Source organism: Pan troglodytes, chromosome 11, assembly GCF_028858775.2.
Source record: "Pan troglodytes isolate AG18354 chromosome 11, NHGRI_mPanTro3-v2.0_pri, whole genome shotgun sequence".
Taxonomy (NCBI): domain Eukaryota; kingdom Metazoa; phylum Chordata; class Mammalia; order Primates; family Hominidae; genus Pan; species Pan troglodytes.
Window position 1 is genome coordinate 59,681,957 of NC_072409.2, and position 27,941 is coordinate 59,709,897.

Here is a 27,941-nt window from a genome sequence, read left to right on the forward strand (position 1 = left end):
AGGGAAACTCCCTTTTTTAAAACCATCAGATCTCGTGAGACTTATTCACTATCATGAGAACAGGATGGGAGAGACTTGCCCCCTTGATTCAATTACCTCCTACTGGGTCCCTCCCATACCTTGTGGAAATTCAAGATGAGATTTGGGTGGGGACACAGCCAAACCATATCAGATGGAGACTAACAGGTAGGTGAGGATACAAATGGAGTGAGAGATCCACACTTCTGGAACCTTATGCTTGCAGTGTCAGCTTTCCCTGCTGATGGTGTGGTCACAAAAACCAAAGTTAAGGTTGAACAAGGGGCTTCAACGGATGGGAAGTATCTGAAGTCAGCACATGCGTGCTGTGTCGGAAGGATGCAAGGTAGTATGCCTGGCCAATAGCTGTAGGTCATCAGTGATGTGTGTGTGTGTGTGTGTGTGTGTGTGTGTTTAAGATGGAGTTTCGCTCTTGTTGCCCAGGCTAGAGTGCAATGGCATGATCTTGGCTCACTGCAACCTCCGCCTCCTGGGTTCAAGCCATTCTCCTGCCTCAGCCTCCCAAGTAGCTGGGGCTACAGGCATGCACCACCACACCCAGCTAATTTTTCTATTTTTAGTAGAGATGGGGTTTCACCATCTTGGCTAGGCAGGTCTCGAACTCCTGACTTCGTGATCCATCCGCTTCAGCCTCCCAAAGTGCTGGGATTACAGGCATGAGCCACTGCGCCCGGCCTGATCTGTGTTTTATCTACATTTTGGGGCAGAGTATATGTGGGGCCAGAACTGAACATGATGGATGTCACCTATGGATGATCAATTTAGGAATGACATAGCTGTCAATCTTGGGGTAACATGAACTGAGCACTATTATATATTAATATTTATGAAGTGTCTATTATTAACAATGTAAATCATAATCTAGAAAAATACTTTATATATAATTATATATTATATAAACAATATATAATTATATATTATATAAACAATATATAATTGACCGGGTGTGGTGGCTCACGCCTGTAATCCTAGCACTTTGGAAGGCCGAGGTGGGTGGATCACCTGAGGTCAGGAATTTGAGACCAGCCTGGCCAACATGGTGGAACCCTGTCTGTACTAAAAAATACAAAATTAGCCGGCGTGGTGGTGCATGCCTGTAATTCCAGCTACTTGGGAGGGTGAGGCAGAATTGCTTGAACTCAGGAGGCAGAGGTTGCAGTGAACGAAGATCATGCCATGGCACTCCAGTCTGGGTGACAAGAGCAAAAACTCCATCTCAAATAAATAAATAAATAACAGCATATAATTATACAAATTATATTTTTATAAAATTGTATTATATAATAAATATAATTTTTATATATTATATATGAATATATATGCCTTTATATATTATATATAAATATACATAAAGTATAATTTTGTATTATATATTATATGTAAAATACAATTATAAGTTAAATATTTATTAAATTTACTATTAAGTAAATATTGTAAGATTTAAAATTTATTTCATTCTTCCATTTCTTTGTATGTATAAGTAAAACTCTCATTTGTTTCATTCTTTTAATCTATATTTAACACAGGAATATTCTATTCTGTTTAACATATCTTACAGGTTATTATCTTACATGTCTTACAACTTACTGTTTACACTTAACACATCTTATGAATTCTGCATGAGTCTTACAAGCTACTTATTTCCTCATTATCTATGCTAAATGAATCAGGAGTTTCATTCATCTGATTTTTAAATTGTCCTCTATACTAGTTTGAAGGAGAACTTTAAATGAAAGTATTTATTCAGCCAATTATGGTATATTCATACAAATGGAATATTATGCAGTTAGAAAAAATGGTGATATAGATCTAGTTCATGAAACAAATAGTCAAACTCTATTCTTATGTAGAAATAGGTTGCAAAAGAGCAAATTTGGTGTATCCCAAGTGTATACCCCAGGTGTCTAAGTTGTGTACAATATGTACCTACTTGTCTGTGCAGAGAGATACCTGGAAAGGTGCTCAGTAGTTGGCTCTGGATGGTGACATTTTAGTTGTACTTTACCACTTTTTGGTGATCTACTTACTGTATAGTTTGAGTGAATAAACAATTATCAATTACATTAAAAACTGAAATCCAAATGTGTGTTTGTACAAACATATGTAAATAACATAAAAAGAATTGTAAGACCAGACCCTTTTCTTCTGAAAAACGTACACAGCATTTTGCAAATAATTATTTTTTAAAAAGTATCTTTATTTTAAAACATTTTTAGCTGAGTGCGGTGGCTCAGGCCTGTAATCCCTGCACTTTGGGAGGCCAAGGCAGGTGGATTGCCTCAGTTCAGGAATTCAAGACCAGCCTGGGTAACATGGCGAAACCCCATCTCTACCCAAAATACAAAAATTAGCTGGGCATGGTGGTGCACGCCTATGTTCCCAGTTACTTGAGAGGCTGAGGTGGGAGGATCACTTGAGCCTGGGAGGCAGAGGTTGCAGTGACCTGAGATTGTATCAGTGCACTCCAGCCTGGGCAAAAGAGTGAGAGACCCTGTCTCCAAAAAAAAAAAAAATTGAGATGGGGTTTCACCATGTTGCCCAGACTGAACTCAAATCCCTGAGCTCAAGCCATCCATCCACCTCAGCCCTCCCAAAGTGCTGGGATTACAGGCGTGCGTGAGCTGCCATGCCCAGCTGCAAATAATTATTTTTTTAAACTTCAAAATGTTTTACCTGACTTCAAAATTGTAATCTTTCTGTCTTGTGTCAGAGAATTGTAATGATGTCCCTTTAGCAGAATTTCCTAAACCTCTCCCATGATGAGAATCACCTTGGGGGGGCATGTGAACGCTGTCAGATCCCAACGCCCTTCTCAGACCCACTGAATTGGAATCTCTAGCAAGGGACCTAGGACACTGGTTTTAACAAGTGCCTCTGGTGATTCCTATCATCAGAGAAATTTAGGACACTGTCTTATAGAACCATAAATTTTATGAGCCACGTTTTCAATTTTTATTGAACATCTCCCGGAGGTGCCTTTTCCAGGCCAGTTTCCTTTGTTTAAAGAGGCCCATGCAAATTTGCATGGCTACCCTGGAAAGCTATTTGCTTGGAGGTTTTTTCTAAGGCCACTTTCAGATCCGAAAATTCTTTGTGAATCTAAGATACTCTTCAACTTTAATCTGTGTTGATCGAGGATCCTGAATTCTTAGAGCTAGCCGATTCTGGTGATACGTTTTTTAAAGCAATTCAGGAATGCAGAGGGCCCTCTGGTTTCCCCAGAGTACTGGACAGTCCCCTGGGCCTTGCTCACCTTATATTCCCTCTTAGAGCCCCTGAGAGAAGGGCCTTTTTATTTAGTGAAAATTTTTGTTTACTGAAGTGTTTTTCTTAAAGTATTTTGGGGGTGAAGGGAGCTCTGAAACTCAGTTAGACAATAGAACGGCATTTGAATCAAGGATTCTCTCGTTGGAGTCAAATCGCATTTGTGGCATTGACCTTTTTAATATTTCATAGGAAGAGTTTCACAAACTTGATTCCCCAGCATTGCTTGGATAAAACTCACTTTAGTTGCTGCGAGAGCAAAAATCGTCTTGCATTCTGTTAAAAGAAGCTAAAAGGAAAGCAACAATAACAGCCACACCTCTCCTCCCACCCCATGCAATTGTTTTACTGGGTAGAGGCAAAGAATAGAGGGGCCGGAAAGCCGGGAAGTGAATGGGCTTTGAATCTGACAGACCTGGACTTGGATTTTTTTTCTTTTTTTTGAGATGGAGTCTTGCTCTGTTGCTCAGGCTGGAGTGTAGTGGTGCGATCTTGGCTCACTGCAAACTCCGCCTCCCAGGTTCAAGCGATTCTCCTGCCTCAGCTTCCCGAGTAGCTGGGATTACAGGCGCCCATCATTATGCCCGGCTAATTTTTATATTTTTAGTAGAGACGGGGGTGTCACCACATTGGCCAGGCTGGTCTTGAACTCTTGGCCTCAAGTGATCCGCCTGCCTTGGCCTCCCAAAGTGCTGGGATTACAGGCTTGAGCCACGGCGCCTGGCTGGATTCTTTCTTTTTTTGAGACAGGGTCTCAGTCTGTCACTGAGGCTGGAGGGCAGTGGCACAATCACGGCTACTGCAGCCTCAACCTCTTGGACTCAAGTGATCCTTCTGTCTCAGCCTCCGGAGAAGCTGGGACTTCAGGTGTGTGCCATCACGCTGGCTCATTTACTTTTATTATTTTTATTTTTTGTAGAGACAGGGTCTTCCTATGTTGCCTAGGCTGGTCTTGAACTCCTGGGCTCATGTGATCCTCTCACCTTGGTCTCCCAAAGTGCTGTGATTACAGGTGTGGCCACCATGCCCGGTGGGTTTGGATTCCATCTGCTTGAGGACGACCATGGGCAAGCTGCTTTCTCTGAAGCATAGTTTCTTCACGTATAAAGCAGGGGCAAGAATACTGACTATATAGTCACTACATTGAATGACTTAGTATAGTATATGAAAAGCTCTTGGCACAGAATATGCATTTAGTCAATCATTGTTTATCAGAGTTTCTGCTTCTGTTTGTTTGTTTCTCAGTGGAGGGCTAACAAGGGGTCTCTATCCCCGAAAAGAGAGTGTGGCTTTCATATATTCTGCAGTGTAAACAGCAGTAAAATAGTAAAAGCTGTCATACTTTGGAGCACCTTGGAGTGCCTCTGAGGACCCAGGGTGTCCTGCCAGGAAGAAGTGCTCCCTCCTCCATGTTGCAAAGCACGCTCCCCAGCAGGTATGTCTAAACTAGAATGTGTGCCATAGGATGCTTCTTGGCTTTCCAGGAGTGGATCAGGGTTACGCTCTGCCTCAGCCCCAGGCGGAGCACCACCGTGGCCTCTGCCCACCAGCCTGAGCACACCCAGATGAGCCCTATAAGTCACCTAGGAGTCTGCATGTGGTCGGCCTAGACTACAGTCATCTCCTTCCAACCCAGGACTCTCCCCAAACACCAGTCTAGGGCACCCCAGCTTCTTAATCCGTTCAGGCCATAGCTGACTCTGAATTGCACAGCTAATTCTTTTTTATTTTTTTTGAGGCAGGGTCTTGCTCTGGCACCCAGGCTGGAGTGCAGTGGTACGATCTCGGCTAGGCAGCCTCTGCCTTCCAGGCTCAAGCCATCCTCTTGCTTCAGCCTCCCAAGTAGCTGGAACTACAGGTGTGTACCACCAGGCCTAGCTGTTTTTTGTAGAGATCAGGTCTTGCTATGTTGCCCAAGGCTGGTCTTGAACTCCTGGGCTCAAACAATCCTCCCATCTTGGCCTCCCAAAGTGCTGGGATTACAGGCGTGAGCCATCTGCCTAACCTTATTTACTGTTTTTAATTAAAACAACACAGGGCCAGGCACCGTGGCTCATGCCTGTAATCACAGCACTTTGGGAGACCAAGGTAGGAGGATAGCTAGAAGCCAGGAGTTTGAGGCCAGCCTGTGCAACATAGCAAGACCTCATCTCTACTAAAAATAATTTTTTTTTCTGAGTAGCTGGGATTACAGGCATGCGCCACCATTCCTAGCTAAGTTTTGTATTTTTAGTAGAGACGGGGTTTCACCATGTTGGCCAGGCTGGTCTTGAATTCCTGGCCTCAAGTGATCTGCCTCCCAAAGTGTTGGGATTACAGGCGTGAGCCACCCTGCCCAGCCTTAAAAATATATTTTTTAAAAAATTAGCCAGGCCTGGTGGCATGGGCCTGTAGTCCCAGCCACTTGGGAGGCTGAGGTGGAAGGACTGCTTGAGCCCAGGAGTTGGAGGTTGCTGTGAGCTATGATTGTGCCACTGCACTCCAGCCTGGGCCAGAGTGAGACTTTTTCTGAAAAATAAATAAAATAGGCTGGGTGCAGTGGCTCACGCCCATAATCCTAGCACTTTGGGAGGCCAAGACGGGAGAATCACTTGAGGTCAGGAGTTCAAAACCAGCCTGGCCAACATGGTGAAACCCCGTCTCTACGAAAAAAAAACCCCAGAAAAATTAGCTGGGCGTGGTGGCACATGTTTGTAATCCCAGTTTGGGAGGCTGAGGCAGGATAATTGCTTGAACTCAGGAGGCGGAGGTTGCAGTGAGCCTAGATCATGCCACTGCACCCCAGCCTGGGCAACAGCAAGACTGTCTCAAAAAAATAAAAATAAAAATAAATAAATAAAAATAATACTGTAGTAGGATCTCATTTTTGTAAACATTTTTCGTTTCTTGATAGTCATCCATGTGGTCTTCTGTCTGTATTTATGTCTGGAATGTTCACCTAATGTCGAAGACAGGTATTAGGACTTTAGTTTTTAAATTTCTTGGTGCTCTTCTGAACTCCTCAGATGCTTTATAATGAGCACCTTATTCTTGCAAAACTCAGTGGTCTAAAAAATTAACAAAAATGAAAATAGTTTTTAGTAACTATGGAACAATGTAAATAGCCTTACACCTTAAGTTACTTGCTTTAATAAATAGAAGAATGTCTACCTGGCCTGGTGTGGTGGCTCACGTCTGTAATCCCAGCACTTTGGGAGGCCAGGAGGCTGAAGCAGGCAGATCAATTGAGGCTAGGAGTTCAAGACCAGCTTGGCCAACGTGGTGAAACTCCACCTCTACTAAAAATACAAAAATTAGCTGGGCATGGTGGCACATGCCTGTAATCCAGCTACTTGGGAGGCTAAGGCACGAGAATTGCTTGGACCTGGGAGGCAGAGGTTATGGTGAGCCAAGATTGCACCACTGCACTCCAGCCTGGGCAAGAGAGCGAGAGTCTGTCAAAAAAAAAAAAAAAAAAAAGAAGAAGAATGTCTGCATGAAAATTTGTTCTGTTCTTTGAGATACTAGAAACGTAGATGCCAACATGTTGGGTTTAATGGCAAAAACCGCAATTACTGTTGCACCAACCTAAAATAATTGAAAAGTGGCAATTTAGAGCAGCTTTGTTCTTTCTACATAATATCAAGATGTGGGAACAATCCTGAAGACAGGTAGTCTGAAAATTACTTATGAAAGACAGGTAGTCTGAAAATTACTTATGAGTGATCCACTGAATGTTTCTAAAGGAAAAGCAAGAATCTTCAGTTGCCCAAAAGATGGAGGAGGTCTGAGAGTTCTTAGAGTGGTTTAGAATGTGTTCCTCTGTGCTGGAAGATAGCTTGAAAATACTTTGCTGTCTTTGTAATCTTTATACATCTATGATTGCTATAAAGTCAGCTTTGTTCTCTATTTCTAGAACCATCATGTATTGGAATGAGGAGCATCTCAATTCACAGGTCTATTATTTCTTGGGGGTGGGTGTCAGAGGGCATATGGCATTAGAAGCAGCTCTGTGTACAACTGAAAACAGTGTCGAAGCTATTTAGGATCTGGGAAGTGTACAAGTTAATTACCCCCACCCCCAAAAAAGAAAAAAGAGGAGGACTTTAACAAACTTTGAAAGTGATCATGAGGGCAGGACGTGGTGGCTCATGCCTGTAATCCCAGCGCTTTGGGAGGCTGAGGCAGGTGGATCACCTGAGGTCAGGAGATCGAGACCATCCTGGCCAACACGGTGAAACCCCATCTCTACTAAAAATACAAAAATTAGCCAGGTGTGGTGGTGGGCGCCTGTAGTCCCAGCTACTCAGGAGGCTGAGGCAGGAGAATCGCTTGAACCCGGGAGGCAGAGGTTGCAGTGAGCTAAGACGGCGCCATTGCACATTGCAATCCAGCTTGAGCAACAAGCGCGAAACTGTCTCAAAAAAAAAAAGAAAGAAGAAAGTAATATATAATAACTAAAAGTGAAAGCATAAGGGGGAAGCAGAACGTTAGATGCCGCTCTCCTGGAGGTAATCACAGGGGCCATTGAGTGGGGTGATTATTGTGGGAGGAAGCCTGCAGGTGAACCTGGTGGTTATTGTTAACTGGTGTTTGGACTGAGGAAGATGGGTGGAGCCAGGAGAGGAGATGAGGCTACCTGGAAGTGGGGGCGGGGACGGGGGAGGACACAAGGCCTTTACTGAAAAAACATCAGGTCCTTCTGGCGGAGTTTTAGCTGCTGCCTCAGCACTTTAGTCATCTCTGTAGTTGAGCAATTCTCCTAACGTGTCACAATGTGTTTACATATCGTTGTCTTCAACACACTGTGAGCAGGCTCCCTTTTATCAATTGTCATTATCTTCTGTATAGCTACCCCAGGGTATATGGTAGGCATTCAAGAAAGGTTTGTTAAAGGAGAGTTACGATTCCAGTCTACTTTACAGTGTACACGTTAACTAAATTGTTTGGTGAACCTGTAAACTTTTCTCTTTTTTTTTTTTTTTGGGGGGGGAGATGGAGTTTCACTCTTGTCGCCCAGGCTGGAGTGCAGTGGCGTGATCTTGGCTTACTGAAACCCCCACCTCCCAAGTTCAAGTGATTCTCCTGCCTCAGTCTCCCAAGTAGCTGGGACTACAGGCGCCTGCTACCACGCCAGCTAATTTTTTTGTATTTTTAGTAGAGACGGGGTTTCACCATGTTAGTCAGGGTGGTCTCGAACTCCTGATCTCAGTTGATCCACCCGCCTCGGCCTCCCAAAGTTCTGGGATTACAGGCGTGAGCCACCGTACCCAGCTGAACTTGTAAACTTTTCAGTGTTAGTTTTCTTTGCTCCCAGTTGATGATACTTTATAACCATATTGCAGATATATACATATATATATATACACACACACAGATATGTGTTTCTTAAGATCTCCACATTCTTGAGAAAATATGACTAAAAGGCATTTAGTTTATCTCATTAAGGTCTTCTGACCAACTTATTTCTTATTTTTTGAGACAGTGTCTCTCTCTGTCACCTAGGCTGCAGTATAGTGGTGCAGTCATAGCTTACTGCAGCCTCAAACTCCTGGGCTCAAGCAATCCTCTCCCCTCAGTCCTCCAGTAGCTGGGACTACAGGCACATGCTACCATGCCCAGGTAATTTTATTTTATTATTATTTTTTATAGAGACAGAATCTCACTATGTTGTCCAGGCTGGACTCAAATCCCTAGGCTCAAGCAATCCTCCCGTCTAGCCTCCCAAAGTGCTGGGATTACAAGCATTAGCCCCTGCACCCAGCTGACCAACCTATTTCAGAGACCTTATATATTGTAATATACACTGAAAAGTTGAAAAAAATTGTCCATTGCACAAACAATAAATAAATTTAAAAAGAAAAATATATGCACAAGCCTGTCTTTTCATGAAGTCATTTTTTTGCATACTTTCCAGTTTTTATTTTTTTATAATTTTATCACTGTCATCATCATACATTAGATGTAATTTGTGTTTTTTTGTTGATAATTATAGCATTATCATTCTCCTTGTTGTATAGACTTCCTTATTACAATTTTAAATGATGGTCTGCTATGCCAATTATGTTGATTTACTGTAATTTAATAGCCCAGCCCACCATCATTGGACATTGGTGGTTTCCATCATTCATTATTAGATATAGGCATATAGTGAAGTGCTGCCTCACACCTAGTCATCCTCTGTAATCTAACCTCCAGTCGTATCTTTCCATTGAAAAGCTCTGGCCAAGATAAGCAGTGGTCCTCCACTTAATGAACATCATCAGTTCTTACCTTAATTGACCTCCTCGAAATTCCATGTTGTTGGCCTCTCCCTCTTTCCTGAAGTTTGTTCTTTCCTTGGCTTTTTGGACACTCTCCTCCAGAAGCGTTTTCTTTCCTTTCTGGCAGCTCCTCTTTGGTCTCTGTTCTGGCAACTCAAGTCTGCCCCCTAAATATTGGCATTCCCAGAGATGAGTCCTGTCCTTAGTCCTCTCTTGGCTTAATCTACATCATGTCTCTGAATGTGGGATTGTCCCCTCCCAAGACTTCAACTTTTATGATACATTGATGATACCCAAATCACTCCCAAATCTCTCTACTCAAATACTCATCAGTGCCTAGCACATAGGAGACACTTGATACATATTTGTTAAATTACTGAACATTTTCACCTGGATGACCCATAGCACTTGAAAATCAGTCTGTAACTAAACTCATCATCCTTCTTCAAGCTCCTCCCAAGATCTGCTCCCACTCCTGTGTTCTGTTTTGATAAAAGCCACCGTCATCTCCTTTAAGTAAGCCAGAAACCTGAGAGTCAGCGTAGGCTCACTTCCCGCTCACGTCTCCCCATATCTAGTCAGGCAGTCATCCAGCCTGCTGATCTACTTCCTTAGTTTCTCTAGAATCTGGCTCCCTTTTGTCTAACACTGCCTAACTTCATAGCCACGTCATCTCTCACCTGCATTCCCACAAAAATGCATTTTTTGCCCGTCTTGTCATTCTTACTAACATTCTCCTCCCCCCCAACCCCTGTCCCCCACCAACTGTCAAATCCATCTTTATACCTGCCTGGGCAACTTCACCTTCTGGCACCTCAAGAGTAAGCCTGCTGTCTCTTCCTTCCTTACTTCTCTCTGTGTTATTTATTCCCCTTACCTGGAAGGCTTTTTTCCTTCTTTGTGTCTTAAAAACTCATTCCGACCTCTCCTTTAGAATGTATAAGCAACCCCATCTCTGGAAAGCCTTCCCTAAGTCTCTCCTGCTAGACCACTCTGAGCCTGCCAGGAATCTCAGTGCTTACACAGTTTATCATTACTTGTTGATTGTCTACTGCAATAGACTGAGTTTCCTAAGGCAGGATCCTGAGTATTTTATCAAGGGGTTGACAGAGGTGTTCAGTAAGTACCTGTTGAGTAGAAGATTTTTTTTTTTTTTTTTGAGACGGAATCTCGCTCTGTCACCAGGCTGGAGTGCAGTGGTGCAATCTCGTCTCACTGTAACCTCCGCCTCTTGGGTTCAAGCGATTCTCCTGCCTCAGCCTCCTGAACAGCTGGGACTACAGGCGTGCGCCACCATGCCCAGCTAATTTTTGTTATTTTTAGTAGAGATGGGGTCTCACCATGTTGGCCAGGATGGTCTTGATTTCTTGACCTCGCGATCTGTCCGCCTCGACCTCCCAAAGTGCTGGGATTACAGGCATGAGCCACCGCGCCCTGCCGAGTAGAAGTTCTTTGGATAAACACATTCTAGGGGTGGGGTTAAAATGTGCAAACCCACATGTGAAGAAGATGACTAATAAATTGTTTCTCCAAAGAGTTGTATTGATTTACACTGCCACCAGCAAAAAAGCTAATATATCAACTGAACCGTGTTTCTAACAACCATTTACTGAATGCTTATCATCTGTCAGGTGTTGTGCCAGAAGAATGGAGTTTGTCTATAAATATTTCATCATTTCGAGTAGTGCAGTCCAACAGAACTTTCTGCATTGATGGAAATATTCTATATTTGCACTGTCCAATAGGGTAGCTATTAGCCACATGTGGCTTCTGAGCCCTTGAAATGAGACAAGTGTGACTGAAGAACTGAATTTGTCATTTCCTCTAATTTTAGTTAATTTACATGTAAATGTAAACACTTACTGGTGGCAAGTGGTCATCTTATTGAACAGTGCCGTTCTAGAGAGAAAAAAGGAAATCAGTTAGTAGATGTAACTGCCACATTCTGGATTATTTTTTAAATGTTAGTGGCTCTAAGCCCACATCATTAAGGTGTGGCCACCTTTCAAGTGCTATCATTTTTATTAGTCAGCACCACCTAATTTGGGAAATATTTTATTTTTTTTCCTTTTTTTTGATTAAAACAATTTTTAAAAAATAGAGATGGGGTCTCACTATGTTGCCCAGACTGGTCTCAAACTCGTGGGCTCAAGTGATTCTCCTGCCTTGCCTTCCCAAAGTGCTGGGATTACAGGCATGAGCCACCGTGCCTGGCCAGATTTGGGAAACATTTTATAAATAGGTGCTTAGATCAGGAGAGCAATGCCTTACATCAGGAATACAACCAAAATGTCTAAGTCTGGAGACTCGAGGCAAAGTGGGAAACGTTACTCACAGTGCTTTTTATCCAGAGGCGTGGACTTAGTTACTCCAAAGGAGCCCAGAAGCATAACACTTCTGGAGAGGCATCTACTGGACTTGTTTTTCCACGAAACTTCTAGACTTGTTTTGATCAGGCAGGAAGTGAAGCAACTTTTCAGGGAGAGAGCCCAGCATCTGCATCTCCTCTGGGACAGACCACACCTTTTACCTTCTACTTGTGAGCCTAGGACGAGTTTTGCTTTCCAATTAAGGGAAGAGCAGGGCAGGCAAAACTATTCTCTTACAAGATGGTTTTTTAAGATTTCAAACCCAAGGTTATATTTTTAATCGGTACCTGTTTGGATTCTCCAAATTAATTTATATGCTCTTAAAATAAAGACACTTAACGTCACTGCACAATTCTTTGCACATGGAGGACTTCGAAACGAATAAGCACACTGAATTGCATTAGATGAATCCTGTCAGATAAGCACTTGTGACCTGCTGGCAACCTTTTATAAGCTGATGATGGGAGAGGAGTTTCAATCTCTTTATTGGAGTTGTTGGAAATGTGCCAAAGAGATAACCTGGAATATATTGTCCTGAAAAGTCCTGTTTTAATATTTAATACGAACATCTTATACCCTCGGAATTCGGGTAGGCAGTTGTTGGGCTGAGAAATGTGGGGTACAAGGCCGTGTATGTGTTGGTTAGCCGGGCAGGCCTCTAGACAGGACCTAAAACTTTGAGGTTTTCCCAGTTCGACTCTTCGTAGGAGAACTGAAGCTGCCTGTGTGAGGCCCTGCGAACCTCGCCAAAAAGTCTTCCTACAGGATGCCCCCGCGACCTCATCGGGGAAACACCGCGGACAGTCGGGCCAGCAGCGCCCGGAGCTCACTCCAGGTCTCCAAACTTGCAGCACTTCCCAGAGCGCGCGCGCGCTCGGAGCGGGACCTGCTTGCTCCAGTGTACGCCGCGGAGCGAACCATCGGGCTGGCGGGGGTGGAGGGGTGCAGGCGTGGGGGCTGCGGGCCGCTCGGGCCTTGGGCTTCTCCTGCCGCCGCCGCCGCCGCCTCCCGCCCCCGGCCAGGAGTCGCGCGTGACGCGGTTCGCCGCGGGAGCCTCGAAGGCGCGGCGCCGGCGAGCCCTTCCCCGGCAGGCGCGTGGGTGGTAGCGGCCAATTTGACAGTTTCCCGGGCCGGGCGGCCAGCGCGGAGGCGCCACGCTCGGGTCGGGGGCGGGCTGACGCCGCCGCCGCCGCGGGAGGAGGGACAAAGGGGTGGGTCCCCGCGGGTCGGCACCCCGGCGGTTGGGCTGCGGGTCAGAGCACTGTCCGGTGGTGCCCAGGAGGAGTAGGAGCAGGAGCAGAAGCAGAAGCGGGGTCCGGAGCTGCGCGCCTACGCGGGACCTGCGTCCGAAATGCCGGTGCGAGGAGACCGCGGGTTTCCGCCCCGGCGGGAGCTGTCAGGTTGGCTCCGCGTAAGTGCCTCCTTGTGCCGCGCGGTTGGGAGGAGGGTCGTGAGCGTGAGCGTGGGAGCGCTGGGGGCTCTGCTCGCGTGCTGCTCTGAAGTTGTTCCCCGATGCGCCGTAGGAAGCTGGGGTTCTCCCATCCGGACGTGGGACGCAGGGGAGGGGTAGGTTTCACCGTCCGGGCTGATGACTCGTGGCCTCCGGGGCTCCTGGAACCTTTACTCTGAAGTCACTTGGGCTGGAGATTAAGGCGCGAGTAGGGGACACTGTCTTGAACCCGGTGTCCTGGATTTCTGCTGGCTTGGAGGCATCTCGTGTCTGTTGTGTCGCTTGCATGTCTTTGTGTTTTCCTTCTCTATTTCAAACCACACTCGGTATTGATGCAAAGTTACAGGCTTGTGTACGTGAGAGAAACTGAAAACTCATCACAGAGCAGAATCCCTTTTCCCTTTCAATCAGCTGCGTCTGTAATAGAAGTAAAAGTTTTTTTTTTTTTTTTTTTTTCCCCAGTAGGGAATGGGGATGGAGGTTTGGAAGGACCCACAAAAGAGGAGTGTGATGAATGCTTTGTATTCTAGTACTAGCCTGCCTGTCACCAGTTCTTTTTATGTCTTCATTTGTCAAGTTTCTGCTTTTACACGGTAGTTTAAGTTATAAATAATCAGGGATTTCTACCACAGGGTTTTAACATTCTTGAAATGTGGACAAACTTGGGAGTGAGTGCTCCCGCGCTTAGTAATGGAATACAGCCTCCCACCTCTATTTCAGCTTCAGTTCTTAGGCTAGGCTGCTTTTCTGGCAGCTGTCTGGCCTGAGTAATGATGGTTGTGGTTTCCCTGAAGTTCCCAGCGGAGAGTCATCCCATGGTAGAAACTGCCTTGCGCTTCTCACTCACGCTCTCAGCCCGGGGAATCCCAGCGGGGAGGAGGGAGGGAGGTCGTTTTCTTCAGCTCCCCAGGTGGTCTGTGCTGGGTGTGCTGACGGTCCTTTTGGGAAAACAGGTCCACCTTTGCCAGCGTAATTCAGAAAGAGATGTAATTTTCTGAGAGCACACACCTGGGCAGGAGATCGCTTGAAGTGAGAAATTCGTAGTGGTAAATGTATTTGTAGCAAAGTACCACTGCATATCCTGCTTGAGAGGATGAAATTTGATTATTTAGTAAGTTTTCATGAACAACTCCACTTCAGTGTGGGGATTACGCAGATGAGCAAGAGCGTGGCTCTGTCACACAGTCCCGTTGGGAAAGCCTGCAACTCATTAAGAATCCGATGAGTGCCATTTAGAAATATGGACAGGGTACTGGAGCTTCCTCATTGTGGGGAGATGGCAGAAGCGGAGGAGCTTTACTAAAGCACCGGTGGCTTTTGAGGTGTTTCTTGTGTTTTTTTTCAGAACTACTTCTGCAGTGGGGCCACTTTATTTCTTTTCAGAGCTACTTATGCAGATTGATGAAGGGGAACTTTTCCCCTCTGAAATGCTGCTGTAACTTTTTCAGTACCATCCAGATATTATAATACTGAATGAGCCCCTACTCCTGCCAGTCACTGTGGGGGATACAAAGATGAACAAGATTCAATTTCTGCATTTAGGGGTCTAGTGGACCTGAAACTGTTAGACTTTACTCTGCAATCTCTGTCGGGATTCCTGAGACTGAGGGAGGGAATGTATGATGCCGATGCACACTCTGCAATACAGAAATTTAGCAAAGAGTGGGATTGGTCCTATATGCATTCCCTTCAGGGGATTCTTGCTAGGAATAAAGGGCATTTGAACAGTCACCTCACCCGAGCAAGCCACTATAGAAAATGGGGCCAGTAATGCGCCCACCTCACCAGGCTGAGTGAGGTCTGAATGAAATGACAGAGAGTACAAGGCATGTGGTGGATGCTACGTAAATGGTGGTAGCTAGTAATAGGAACAAAACGGGTGCTGAAAACTCTTAAGTGTTGGGTCCTGGGTTGATAAGGGAGGTGAGATCTAAAGATACAAGTAGGAGGTGCCAGGTAGGTGTCCAGGAAAAAACTGAAAGAGTTGTTGTTCACACTCTGTTGAAAGGCCTTGAAGGCCATAACGAAGCTTTGGGTGGGGGGAAGTCATAGAAATCCCTCATGTATTAAATGACTTGACTTTCCCTACAAAAGAAGCGAACCAGTTTCCCAGTAAACATCCCACCCCATAACTATTTTTGAGGCATTCATAGGCTTAAGACCAATGAATTTTTACATCACCCCCGGGGGAATTGCATTTGCAATGACTTCTGCCTACATTTAACTTTTGATCTAGTTCTTTGTACACTGACAAAAGTTCACAGCCAACCATTTCTCTTCAGGACAAGTGTGAGAACTTTCTGCATACTGCTGAAGGCAAGGGAGATTTTGAGTTTAGCAAGGTTTTCTCTCCTTAAGAAGGTTATCTTTTTACGAGACACAAGTTATTGAAACTAGGCGGGGCCACTTTAGTCCTGTGTACAATAATATGTGTAGTAATATAAATAGTAATTTAAAAAGTCATGCAGACTTGGTTGGGGAGAGGCATGAAGTTTGGGTGTGGTGGGGGCGGGGTGAAGCGGTAGAAGGGTTCGAAATCACTGCTGAAACTTTCAACATATTCTACCAACAATATGAGCCACCGGGGAATTCCTTGCCTCATCTCTAGAACGAATCCCATTAAGCAGTTGTGGCTACAGATGAATTTATCTAGGTTGAGAGCTGATTCCCAATAACATGCCTCATTGATTTGACTCTAAGCAGTAATCAGGGGCCCAACAGTTGTTGGACCAACCAGCCTTGATTTTCCAGAGAAGGTGATTTGGTATATGGTGGTGTCTGAGGGTGAGATTGCCCCAGATGGGAGTGGAGGGAAGCAGAACAGTTTTCTCTGGTGTTTTACTGAGTTTGTGTCTTGATCCTAAATCCAAGGGTTAGGGTCAGAAACATAGACTCAGAGGTTAGATTTAACACCCATTTAGTGGGTTAAACACATCAATGGTTATGTGAACTTTGTTAAGTTTTAAAAAGCTATTTAGGGCCTGTTTCTCCCTCATAGGAATTTTTGCAATCAGCCTTTTTAGTAGATGCCCATATAGAAAGTGAATTTGGGAGGGTCTAAGGTGGTATTACTATTAAACTTTTTGAAAAGACTGTGTGATAGCAATGGAAAAAAAAATTCAGGCATGGAAATCCAATATGCAGTATTGCAGTAGCTAGTTTTAATTTAATTTTTGTTTTTTTGGTTTTTTTTTGGAGATGGAGTCTTGCTCTGTTGCCCAGGCTGAAGTGTGGTGGTGCGGTCTTGGCTCACTGCAACCTCTGCCTCCCGGGTTCAAGCGGTTCTCTTGCTTCAGCCTTCGAAGTAGCTGGGATTACGGAAGTGAGCCACCGTGCCCGGCCACTAGTTTTAATTTTGGATGGTACCTAGGAAAGCAGTTGAGCTAGTATGCTGCATACATTGTAGTGTGAGAGGCAGAGTTCCGAGTTGGAGAGTGTCTGCTTCCACTTTTTCCATTTGATTAGGAAAAGCACTTCTTAGAACTGGGTGACTGACAGCTAGAGCCCCAGAAGACCTGCAGAAGCTGGGGCAATGGCTACCCATAACAGTGACGGTTCCATTCTGTTTTTTAAAGGGATTGGTGTCTCTATCATCCAGCTGGCCATTAAACAACCAAAGCTTCATCATCCTAGATAACCTGTGAGCTCTCAGAGGAGACAGAGTAAGGACTATCATACCCCCAAAATACCTAATCATTTAATAAAGCATTTTCTCTACCTTTTATGCTATCCCCAAAACAGTGCTTTCCAAAGTCTGGTATACAGACAGACTTACAGGTGGTGCAGAGAGATACATATTCTATTTTTCAATTATGATGCATGAATATTATATGTTAGGAATAAAAACAGAAAACCAGCTACCACATCCATTTATTTCATGGCTAGATTGCTTAGAATGAGGCAAAAATAAATATTAAGTAAAGCAGTGAGTTTGCTTTAAGAAAAATTATCAACTCTGGGAATGAGTAATATGAGGCTAAGGCAAAAATGGTAAAGCTAGCCCTTGACATCTGAGGTGTGCATAATACTGCTTAAAATATGAGTGTGGTGCTTACTTATAGAGAGCCTGGTATACCTTGACCACGCCTTCAAGAAAGTCAAACACAGAATGGCCCAGAATAGCCAGGAAAGTTGAATTTGATGGACTTTCTGTCTTAAGCGTGTGCATCCTGCTCTTATCCACTCAGATCTCTTAGATGTGGTTGCAGACAGCGTATTTGTAGAGCTAGCTGTTTGTTTTAACGTCTGGCCCAATTCTCATTCCTTTCTCTGCTTCCACAAGCCATTCTGCAGTTTTTCAAGGTCTGTTGGTATGATATTTTTGATATGGTAGAGTGATAGGGGAGGAAGTATTTTGGCACTGATGAAGGACATCAGTGTATTATCAAGTGACTCTTGCTCATGATTCATTGCCGAAGAATGTGGACAGCCAAACAGCCTCACCTGTAAATGCATTTAATTTCTCAAAGTCTTTCAGAAGAATGCCAACTGGATGAGTTTTTTTTTCTTTTTTTCTTATTTTTTTTTTAATATGAAGCTTGTATTGGTCTGTAAAATAGGCTTTAACAAGGATTTTCGTAGGAACAGGAAGCCTTGAGGTAGAAAACAAGTATCCCTGCTTTGACCTGGAGAGATGCATGCTCATGGCAGGCGAATGAATCAAGGAGAAGAGAAAATACTGTTTCAGTAGACTCTCTAGTGATGTGTGTGTTCACACCATTTATGAGAAATCCTAAGCTTTCAATTAGTAACTTGTACTTTAGTCATTTAAAATCAGCACAGATGTTTGTTTAGTGCCTCTGCCAGATGGTTAAAGTTAAATCAGGTTTTTTAACCTGAAAAACGTAATGTAGCTTTCCTTAACCATTTACACACCATTGTATATTGCAGACCATAGTCAGATACATTTTGTTATAATGAATGTTTATTTTACCTTTTAGCTCAATTAGAATATCAGTGGTTATGGTTTCTATTTTGTTTTCCTACAGTTACTGTATGGGGGTGCAGTAACAGCGGTGGTGGTGAAAGTAAATTACTTTTTTCTTTTTCTTTTTCTTTTTTTTTTTTTTTTTTTTGAGACGGAGTCTCGCTCTGTCGCCCAGGCTGGAATGCAGTGGTGCGATCTCGGCTCACTGCAAGCTCCACCTCCCGGGTTCACGCCATTCAGCCTCCCCAGTAGCTGGGACTACAGGCGCCCGCCACTGCGCCCGGCTAATTTTTTGTATTTTTAGTAGAGACAGGGTTTCACTGTGTTAGCCAGGATGGTCTTGATCTCCTGACCTCGTGATCCACCCGCCTCGGCCTCCCAAAGTGCTGGGATTAGAGGTGTGAGCCACCGCGCCCGGCTGAAAGTGAATCTCCTAATGGATCTTCCATGAATCAAATATTTGTGTTTTAGTAAGTTAGGCTGACCAAAAGATTTTGAATCATACCTTTAATCATGGCAAGGATCTTATGTCACATTCTTGAGTACACATGTTCACTAAATTTTACCTATATGTGTATGTGAACATGGACTTCAGAATTAATTAGTGTGGTAATTATTATTTCTATTGTAGACTTTAATCAGCCATATTAAATATATGCATTATGTTCACAGAGAAAACATGGTATCATCTTTGGAAACTTTACAGTATGCTCTATATTATAGATACCCTATATAACTATGGTACTAAACACACGAGTTAGTGACAAGTCAGGCATTTGGAGGGAATGTTTGTAACCCATTGTGGGAGAGAGTTATTAGAATAGTTATTCTTACTGGTAGGTAACAGTTATGACTGTAATGAATAGAATGTGACTAAAATCCAGTTATGCCTTTGCCATCGTATTAAAAGCTTTGGTGGAGACGTGAGAACATTGCAGATACTTTGGATTTTGTCACTTGAGTTGAAGGTAAACAGAGAAAACAGTACTTTCTAGTCATCAGTAGGAATTAACTCTTCCAGGACATGTAGCTTCAAGGACCTTCTAGGTTCTTCTGAGGGGGAAATAATGTTCCACTTGGAGCCATTTTTTTCCATTTGTTGAGAGTCATTTGTTTTCAGAGTATTAAAGGAAGTGTTCCGAGTTCTAGGTTGTGTTTCTTTGATGCCTACTAAAGCTGAGCACACCTGAGACCCTGGGTGGAGCTCTACAATGGGAACAGGAGTAAGTAATGTAGGCTTCGAGAGACCATCATTCTGCTCTCAGTCCTTGGAAGACTGTTCCTAGGTATATATGGCAAAGCAGATGAAATTATTTGAGGGAATTAATTAGCAAAACTAAACATTTCTGTTTTTGAAAGGAATGAATCATTTGGAAGGAACTTCCTGGTGAGCTCAGTTTTAGCAGCCTGGTTTCTCCGTTACCCTTCTGCAGTCTGGCTGAATCAATTGTGTTCTTGCCTGTGATTGGTGAGGATGCACATGCTAGTATTTATTCTAGCCCTTATCACTTCCCATCAGCCCTGAGCCCCTCCCTGGTCTGAGTCATCTTGGTAACCCCAGAAGCTAACAGAGCACCAACACATCCACTAAACGTTGGACTGACTTGATTTGGGGCAGGCTTGTTGTATAAGCTAGTAGGAATAAGAGACTAATTGAGAAATTAGGACAGTGGATTCCTGACATTTATATAGTGAGTAGATGATCGTTTGTTAGAATTGCGAATTTCATCCAGAAAATTTTGTCCAAAAAAAATTATAGAATTTCATCCAGACCATTTTTGTAATGGCATGGAAGCAGCATTAGCTGCACCACTGATTAGCTGGGTGGCTTTTGCTGTCTTGTGACTCTAGTTTGCAATTTCTTTTTTTTTTTTTTTGAGGTGGAGTCTAGCCCTATCGCTGAGGCTGGAGTGCAATGGCCCGATCTCAGCTCACTGCAACGTCTGCCTCCCAGGTTCAAGCGATTCTCCTGCCTCAGCCTCCCAAGTAGCTGGGATTACAGGCACACGCCACCACGCCCTGCTAATTTTTTGTATCTTTAGTAGAGACGGGGCTTCACCATGTTGGCCAGGCTGGTCTCGAACTCCTGAGCTCGTGATCCGCCTGCCTTGGCCTCCCGAAGTGCTGGGATTATAGGCATGAGCCATTTCGCCTGGCCTAGTTCTCAGTTTCTTTATCAGAAAATGAGTAGTTACAGTTGATCATCTCAAAGTCTTTTGTGCTTAAGATTCTGAAGGTTTTGAAGTTTGAGTATAAAGCCTAGAGAACATTCTAAATTATTTCCATTGGTTCTTCTCATCTTAAAATGTTTTTGTGCTCCTTAAACTACGTTTGTGTTTGCTTGCTTGCTTTCTTTTTTTTTTTTTAGAGATCCAGTGGATTATCTCTGAAAAGCATTTTTTAAAAAGACAAACAGAGTCCAAGAGTGGCTGGTAGTTGTTTTGCTCATAAAGTGATGGAAAGATCTATTATTCAGCTGCAGCTTAAATTATGTACCAGCACCACGTGTGCTGGATTCTCTTCCTTACTTTGCAGCTTAAGCCAGCAACTGCAACCATCTTGCAGAGCTTCTTGAGAATCCTTCTTCCTCTTCCTCTTCCTCTCTACCCATGGACTTCTCCCCGGGCCTCATTGCCTGTGACATACGCTTGGAAGGAGGGGCAGGCCTGCAGCTGGGAGCCCTTTCTGATTTGTTCTTCACAAATGTGTTGAAGATGAGCCTACTGGTCACTGCTGCAAAAAACCACATTTTTCACTGGTGTAAAATCACTGCTGTCATCTGAGTTTCAGCATAACTTCAGGCATGTTGGAGTTTTTCAACGTCACCTCAGGCAGAGCACTTTGCCTTCCTTGGGCTGGTCTGTTTAGTGTCTGGGTGAGTTTTAAGAGGGGAGAGACATTGTGGCATCTTAGACACTCACTGAAATTTTCCAGAAATGGAGCTGGAAACATTTGTGCGTTTCCTTCTGGTGTTATTGTTAAAGCCTAAAAACAAGGGCAAGTGGCAACACATTGAAATGAAGAAGCCCCAAGTTTGCAACACATTGAAAGGAAGAGGCCCCAAGTTCGTTTTGAGCCTAAATTGAATTTTAATCAAAGGTCTGAGAGAAATATTTAGTCTACTTATACTATTTAAGTGCACAGTTTGGCAGATGACTTTGGGCAGTGAAGGATCTGGAAGAGGCAGGAAAGGTAGACTCAATCTGCCAGACTTAGAGCTAAAAAAATTTGCCTGGTATGTTTCCATGAAGAAAATTTTCCTGTAGAAGCAGTGGCATGACCTCTGTTACAAGTCTGCTTATTGATAATGAAGCTTTTTCTGTGTTATCAATTTCGTTGAATTTATATGTATGTATATACATATACACACACACAAATCTCAAGTAGAGAGCTTGATGAATTTCTTTTTTTTTTTTTTTTTGAGATGGAGTTTCACTCTTGTTGCCCAGGCTGAAGTGCAGTGGTGCCATCTCGGCTCACCACAACCTGTGCCCTCCGGGTTCAAGCAATTCTCCGGCCTCAGCCTCCCGAGTAGTTGGGACTACAGGTGCGCACCACCATGCCCGGCTAATTTTGTATTTTTTTTTTTTTTTTAGTAGAGACAAGGTTTCTTCATGTTGGTCAGGCTGATCTCGAACTCCTGATCTCGGGTGATCCACCTGCCTCAGCCTCCCAAAGTGCTGGAATTACAGGCGTGAGCCATTGTGCCTGGCCAGGGAATTTTATTTATTGTGGTAAAGTACACATAACATTAAGTGTACCATTTTAACCATTTTAAAGTATAAAATTCAATGGCATTTAATACACTCACAGTATTTTGTAAACACCATCACTCTCTAGTTCCAGAGGTAGATGAATTTTTACATGAATGTATTCACCTGCATGATTACCACCTAGATTAAAAACTAGAATTTTCCATCACTCTGGAAGGTTCTCTCTTGCCACTTTTCCAATGATTACCACACCTACCTAAAAGAGAACTTCTCTTCTGACTTCTCTCACCGTGGAACACTTTTGCTTGAACTTGGGAGAGGACCCATATATAAATAAAATCAACATTTTATGTCTGTCATCTTTCACTCAACCTAACCTCTGTGAAATTCATCCGTATTTGTTGCGTGAGATTCAGTAGTTCTTTTTTGCCACTGAGTCGTATTCCATTTATATGCATCTGTCACATTTGGCTTATCTCTTCTGTTGATAGGTATTTGGGTTATTTTCAGTGTTTTTGCTATTATGAATAAAGCTGCCATGAAAAGCACCTACACATTGCCTTGTGGACATGTACACCCATTTCTCTTGTGTGAATTCCTAGGACCATAGGTTAGGGATTTTTTAAAAAACTTATTTTAAATTAAAAAAATATTTTTTGAGACAGTCTCACTCTGTCACCCAGGCTGGAGTGCAGTGGCGTGATCTCAGCTCATTGCGACCTGTGCCTCCCAGGTTCAAGTGATTCTCCTGCTTCAGCCTCCCAAGTAGCTGGGATTACAGGCATGCGCCACTACACCTAGCTAATTTTTGTATTTTTAGTAGAGACAGGTTTCTCTTCAACTCCTGAGTTCAAGCAGTCTGCCCACCTTGGCCTCCCAAAATGCTGGGATTATAAGTGCGAGCCACCACGCCCAGCCAGGTTACAGATGTTTAACTTTGATTCTTTACCTCTGAAGTCAGATAAACCTGGGTGTGAATTCTTTTGTCCTGCCACTTGCTTGCTTGACTTTGAGCAATTTACCTTTTTCTCATGTTCGGTTTTCTCAGTTGTAAAATAGGCCTACCCTATCAGTCATGGTTCAGTCAAGAAGACATGTCATTCTAGCTATTTCAAGGAGAAGGGGATTCAATACAGAGTATTAGTTGCCTTCAGAACAAAGAAAAGGCGAGATGCGCAAAAAATGGAAGCCCACCGCTGGCTTTCTGATTTGCCGCAAAAAAAGTTAGAAAGCTGCTGCCACCCAGAGAAGACTCAGAAGGTCTTGCTTGACCTTCCACCTTCTCAGCATCTCCAGCCTTGAGGCTGGTGAAAGGGCAGGGAATCTGGACATGCTGTAAAGCTCATGTCTGAGGAATCCAACTTTTGCCTGCTACTGCTGCTGTCTGTAGGAAGAAGAAAAACAAATGGCTTCTGCTTTCCTTCATCCTTCCAAATCTCAAACACGTGTACCTCGCTGGTAGAACCCTGTTGGCAAGAGAGTTGGGGGATCTCTGGTAGAAACAGAAACTCAGTGCCAGCAAAGAAGAAATGGCATAGATGCCACCTGGGGTTGCTTTGAGGTGCTCAGTAAATGGCAGTGGTTGTAATTTATTATTTTCATCATTCCTCAAGAACTGCTGCTGCAGTTCAGACTGATCTCTCTCTCTCTCTCTCTTTTTTTTTGAGACGGGCTTGCTCTGTCACCCAGGCTGGAGTGCAGTGGTGCCGTCACAGCTCACTGCAGCCTCGACCCTGGCTCAAGTGATCCTCTCACCTCAGCCTCCCGATTAGCTGTAACCACGGGCATGCGCCACCACACCTGGCTAATTTTTAAATATTTTGTAGAGATGAGGTCTGTCTATGTTGCCCAGGTGGGCCTTGAACTCCTGGGCTCAGGCGATCCTCCTACCTCGGCCTCCTGAAGTGCTAGGATTATAGGCGTGAGTCACCACGCATGGGCACCAGACTGATTTCTTTTTTTTTTTTTTTTGAGACAGAGTCTTGCTCTGTTGCCCAGGCTGGAATGCAGTGGTGCAATCTCAGCTTACTGTGACCTCTGCCTCCCGGGTTCAAGCAATTCTCCTGCCTCAGCCTCCCGAGTAGCTGGGATTACAGGTGGGTGCCACCACACCCGGCTAATTTTTGTATTTTTAGTAGAGGCAGGGTTTCACCATGTTGGCCAGGCTGGTCTCGAACTCCTGACCTCAGGTGATCTGCCTGCCTTGGCCTCCCAAAGTGCTGGGATTATAGGCGTGAGCCACCGTGTCCGACCCAGACTGATTTCTGTAACGGATGTTCATTCTTTTCACTTTATAGTCACATGGATGCCACTGTAAGAGCTCCGTGTCACATAAGGTGTTGTTTTTCTGGAAGGGCCTTCCAGATTCTGTATCTATTGCTCTGTGATTCTAGGTACTTTTCTAAAGGTATAAGCTTGAGAAATTAGTTTTCAAGTCTGTAAGTTAATGTAGAGCTGAAAGGTGACTTAATTCTAAGAGTTGCTGCTTTAATGTATAATTTTATGGAACCTAATGAGTGTTTTCTTTTTAAAGTCATTCCAGTTTATTATTAATAAAATAAAAGGTAATATATAAATCTGGCTGATAGATGGGGTTACTTTTTTCCCTGTCTTTAGCTTCCTTTGTGTTCTGATAAATGAGATGGAAGATTTTTATCATATTTTGTACCTCAGATCTCTCGCGGAGGGAACACTGTAGTCTACCAAAACAGTTGGCAGAAGTGTCTGTCCTATTATAAGTTTATTTTATGAAACGTGAGCTATAATGTAGTCCTTTTTTTTTTTTTTCTTTTTTTTTGAGACGGAGTCTCGGTCACGCCTGGCTAATTTTTTGTATTTTTTAGTAGAGATGGGGTTTCACCGTGTTAGCCAGGATGGCCTCGATCTCCTGACCTCATGATCCGCCTGCCTTGGCCTCCCAAAGTGCTGGGATTACAGGTGTGAGCCGCCGCACCCGGCCAATGTAGTGCTTTTAAGACATTTAAAAATCTTGAATCAATGTTGGCAACAGCCTGTCTGTAATGATGTCACATGTGGAAAGAACCGAGTTTTTCTTAACTTTAGAATGTGAATTTTTTCCTCCTTCAAATACTTTTTCCTATAACCCAGACCTATTTTACTTTCCAGGGACCCTACTATTACTGCCCTAAGGTAATTTGCTAGAAACGGAGTGGTCAAGATGTATTGATTAACGTTTTAGGCATACTTCTGTAGTACTACTTCCGAAGGCTCCTTGCAGAGAAATTTGAAGTGATAAGGAAGGCAAATATTCGAAGTGGAAAGATAAGTATAACCAGTGACTATTTCAGCCACTGGTTTAGCAGTTCAAGTGAGCTGGCTGTTTGTAAAGCTTGCTTAGTAAATGAATGTGCTAGAAATATATTGACAGAATTTGGTTTTATCTCTTTTTCTCCAGACTTTTAGTCGGCCAGGGCTAACAATGGATGTCCAAACAGTTTACAGTGGCTGATACACAATGCACAAAGGGCTTCACTGTTTGGAGACTGGAAAATAGAGCCAGAGGGGAGCTTCTTATGGGCATTGACCTAATTCACTCCTTTTGGCAAAAATGCTTGGTTTTAAATCAATATATGTATTTCTGACCCAAATATCTATAAATATTTCAGCTAGTAGTGTTACAGCTGGAGGAAGGGACCCGTGGTGTTGCTTTGTGTATTTTGATTTGACAATATTCTTTAGAAATAAATTGTCAAGTGAACTAATATTCCACAAAAGTTAGGGAAAGTTAAGAGAGGCAGCTGAAATTCCATCAGTTTCCTCCTTAGTCCCTGGAACCTCCCCACAATCAGGAATTTGTTAGTCACCTGGTTTTTAAAGATAAATTTCTCTGTGGGCGTTTCTGCTGAGAAATGTGGGGAAACAGGACTGGGCTAAAAATAAAATTAGTTCAGGCATTGCTAAACTTCTAAGTATCATGTTTGTGATGTACTTTTCCAGGAAACATAAATTGGCAATATTTTTGCTCCTTTTTACTACCACAGAAAGAATATTTGCAGTCAGCATGCACGGCCTGAAAGAATCTCTCTCGCCTATTAATAGAACAGAAGGAACATACACATGTCTATGTGGGGGAAAAACATCTCATTTGGCTTAGTAGTAAGCTCCAAATAACAATTGCATTGTTGTTCTGAATTGTCTTTGAGTGTGATTGGATGATTAAATATAAATGTTGACCTGATTGGATTATATCACAGCAATGAACTGTCCTGAAAAAACAGCTGTAACATACCACTCCAGACGGTTACCAGACTTAGTCGGCTGGCTTTATATTTGTGTTGTCAAAACTGGGATGCTGTCATTTCTGTTTCTCTGTCTCTTTCGTCTGTTCCAATTTGAGATATACTGACTATGTTAGTGTAGTCTGCTACATGGATAGTCCTTTATCTTTCAGCAACATAAGCAACATAAGCTTTTTGACTGAGACGAGCGTAATCAAAAGGAATGCTGGGAAACAGTGAACTGTAAAAAATGTCCTCAATTAGATACAGGCTTCAGTGCATGGGTTTATCCTTTCAGAAGATCGGTGTGTTTTCAGTGAGGGTCTAAACCCACTGGCCTGGATTCCACCTCTTGTTGGATGGGTGGTCAGTTTTAACATTAGGGGGTGTTGATTGTGAGCTCTTGAGAGCAGGGCTGGTTCTTTGCATTCCTAGGTAGGCATGATGTAGAGTAGTTGCTCAGTAAATAGGGGAAGGTGAAAGGAAGAGAAGGGAGAAGGTGAGTCTCAAAAGACTGGAATGTGATAAGCACACGTTTATCACACTGGGTGTGTATTCTCTCCCCTTTCTTAGAGTATTCCTTGCCTCCTGAGAAAAGCACTTTGCAGGAAATATGGAGATCTTCTGAACCTGTGGCTTTGTGTTATTGGACTGAGAAGTCCAAAATGTGCATTAGCGGAGCTTATAGAACTGCTCTGAGAATGTGTTCTTGAGTTCTACAAATATTATGGGGTGCGTTGGGGGCTGGCTCACTCCAGCTCAGTTCCCATGTGTTAAGTGGAACTTCTGATCTGTTGAATGCCTAACCATGACGGAGCCCAGGAGACAAAGTAAGGTGTGGTTTGTTTTGCTGTAAGACCACGTTTGGTTAGCTTTTCTCTAGCAAAGCTGGGGAAGGAGATCACAGGGCTGATGTGGTGGTAGGCCCTTGGTATAGATCTCACTGACTTTTCCCAGTCAACTAGGAGTAAATGTTAACCCTATTTTATAGGTGGGAAACGGAGGCTCAGAAACATTAAGTAAATTGCCCAGTGTCACACGGCTTGTGTGACAGGGAGGGGATTTGAGAAAAGGTCCATTTGACGAATTTGAAACCTGTAGATTCTGTCAATTCCACCAGTCTCTGCTTTTTAGAATCACAGTGGCAAGAAAATAGGAGAAGCTCAAGGCCCTGTGTTGATTATTAGGAGTTTAAACATCATCGCTGAAAGTGCATAGAAATATTTGTATTCCTAGAGAATCTTAAGTAAAAGTAACATATCAATGTTGTCAAGAGATGTCTTCATTCATCAGGGACCTCTGTGTGTTCATTACTGTATGAGACCCCAAAGACTCTAAGTTGCCTCTAAGACACAGCCTTACAGGGAGGTATTAAGCGATTATGTATACAGCTAGCTAAAACCACAACTTTATTATAGAAATATTAAGAATATGTCATATCATGTGAGAGTATTCTTTCTTCAAGTCCATAGCCTCCAGTTAGAAATGGCTGTGTTGTCCCATCAACCCCTTCACTCAAAAACTATCATTAATATCAGGAAAAACTTATGGTTACAAACTCCTGGGTTATAGAATTGGAAAGAAAAACTTAGATATGCTGTGTTTGGGAGCTTGCCTTGAGGATTGGAATTCCATTGCAAGTTACCTTGGGGTCAAAGTACATCCCCTAAAACATCAAATACCTCTAAGAGGTTTTAGG

At 43.4% G+C, this 27,941-nt stretch overlaps 1 protein-coding gene across 12 annotated transcripts in view; it reads left to right on the forward strand.

Annotated features, from left to right (window-relative positions):
• TJP2 (tight junction protein 2) overlaps positions 1-27,941 on the forward strand; it is a 133,211-nt gene that overhangs the window by 39,108 nt on the left and 66,162 nt on the right. Inside the window, exon 1 of one of the 12 annotated variants that reach the window (XM_003312128.5) lies at positions 12,948-13,325. The exons of 5 other annotated variants lie outside the window; for them this stretch is intronic. In XM_003312128.5, coding sequence (XP_003312176.3) covers positions 13,266-13,325 — 60 coding nt within the window. In that variant the 5' untranslated portion in view covers positions 12,948-13,265. 6 more of the 12 variants (XM_520061.7, XM_054658163.2, XM_009456697.4 and 3 more) reach the window with 6 other exon arrangements.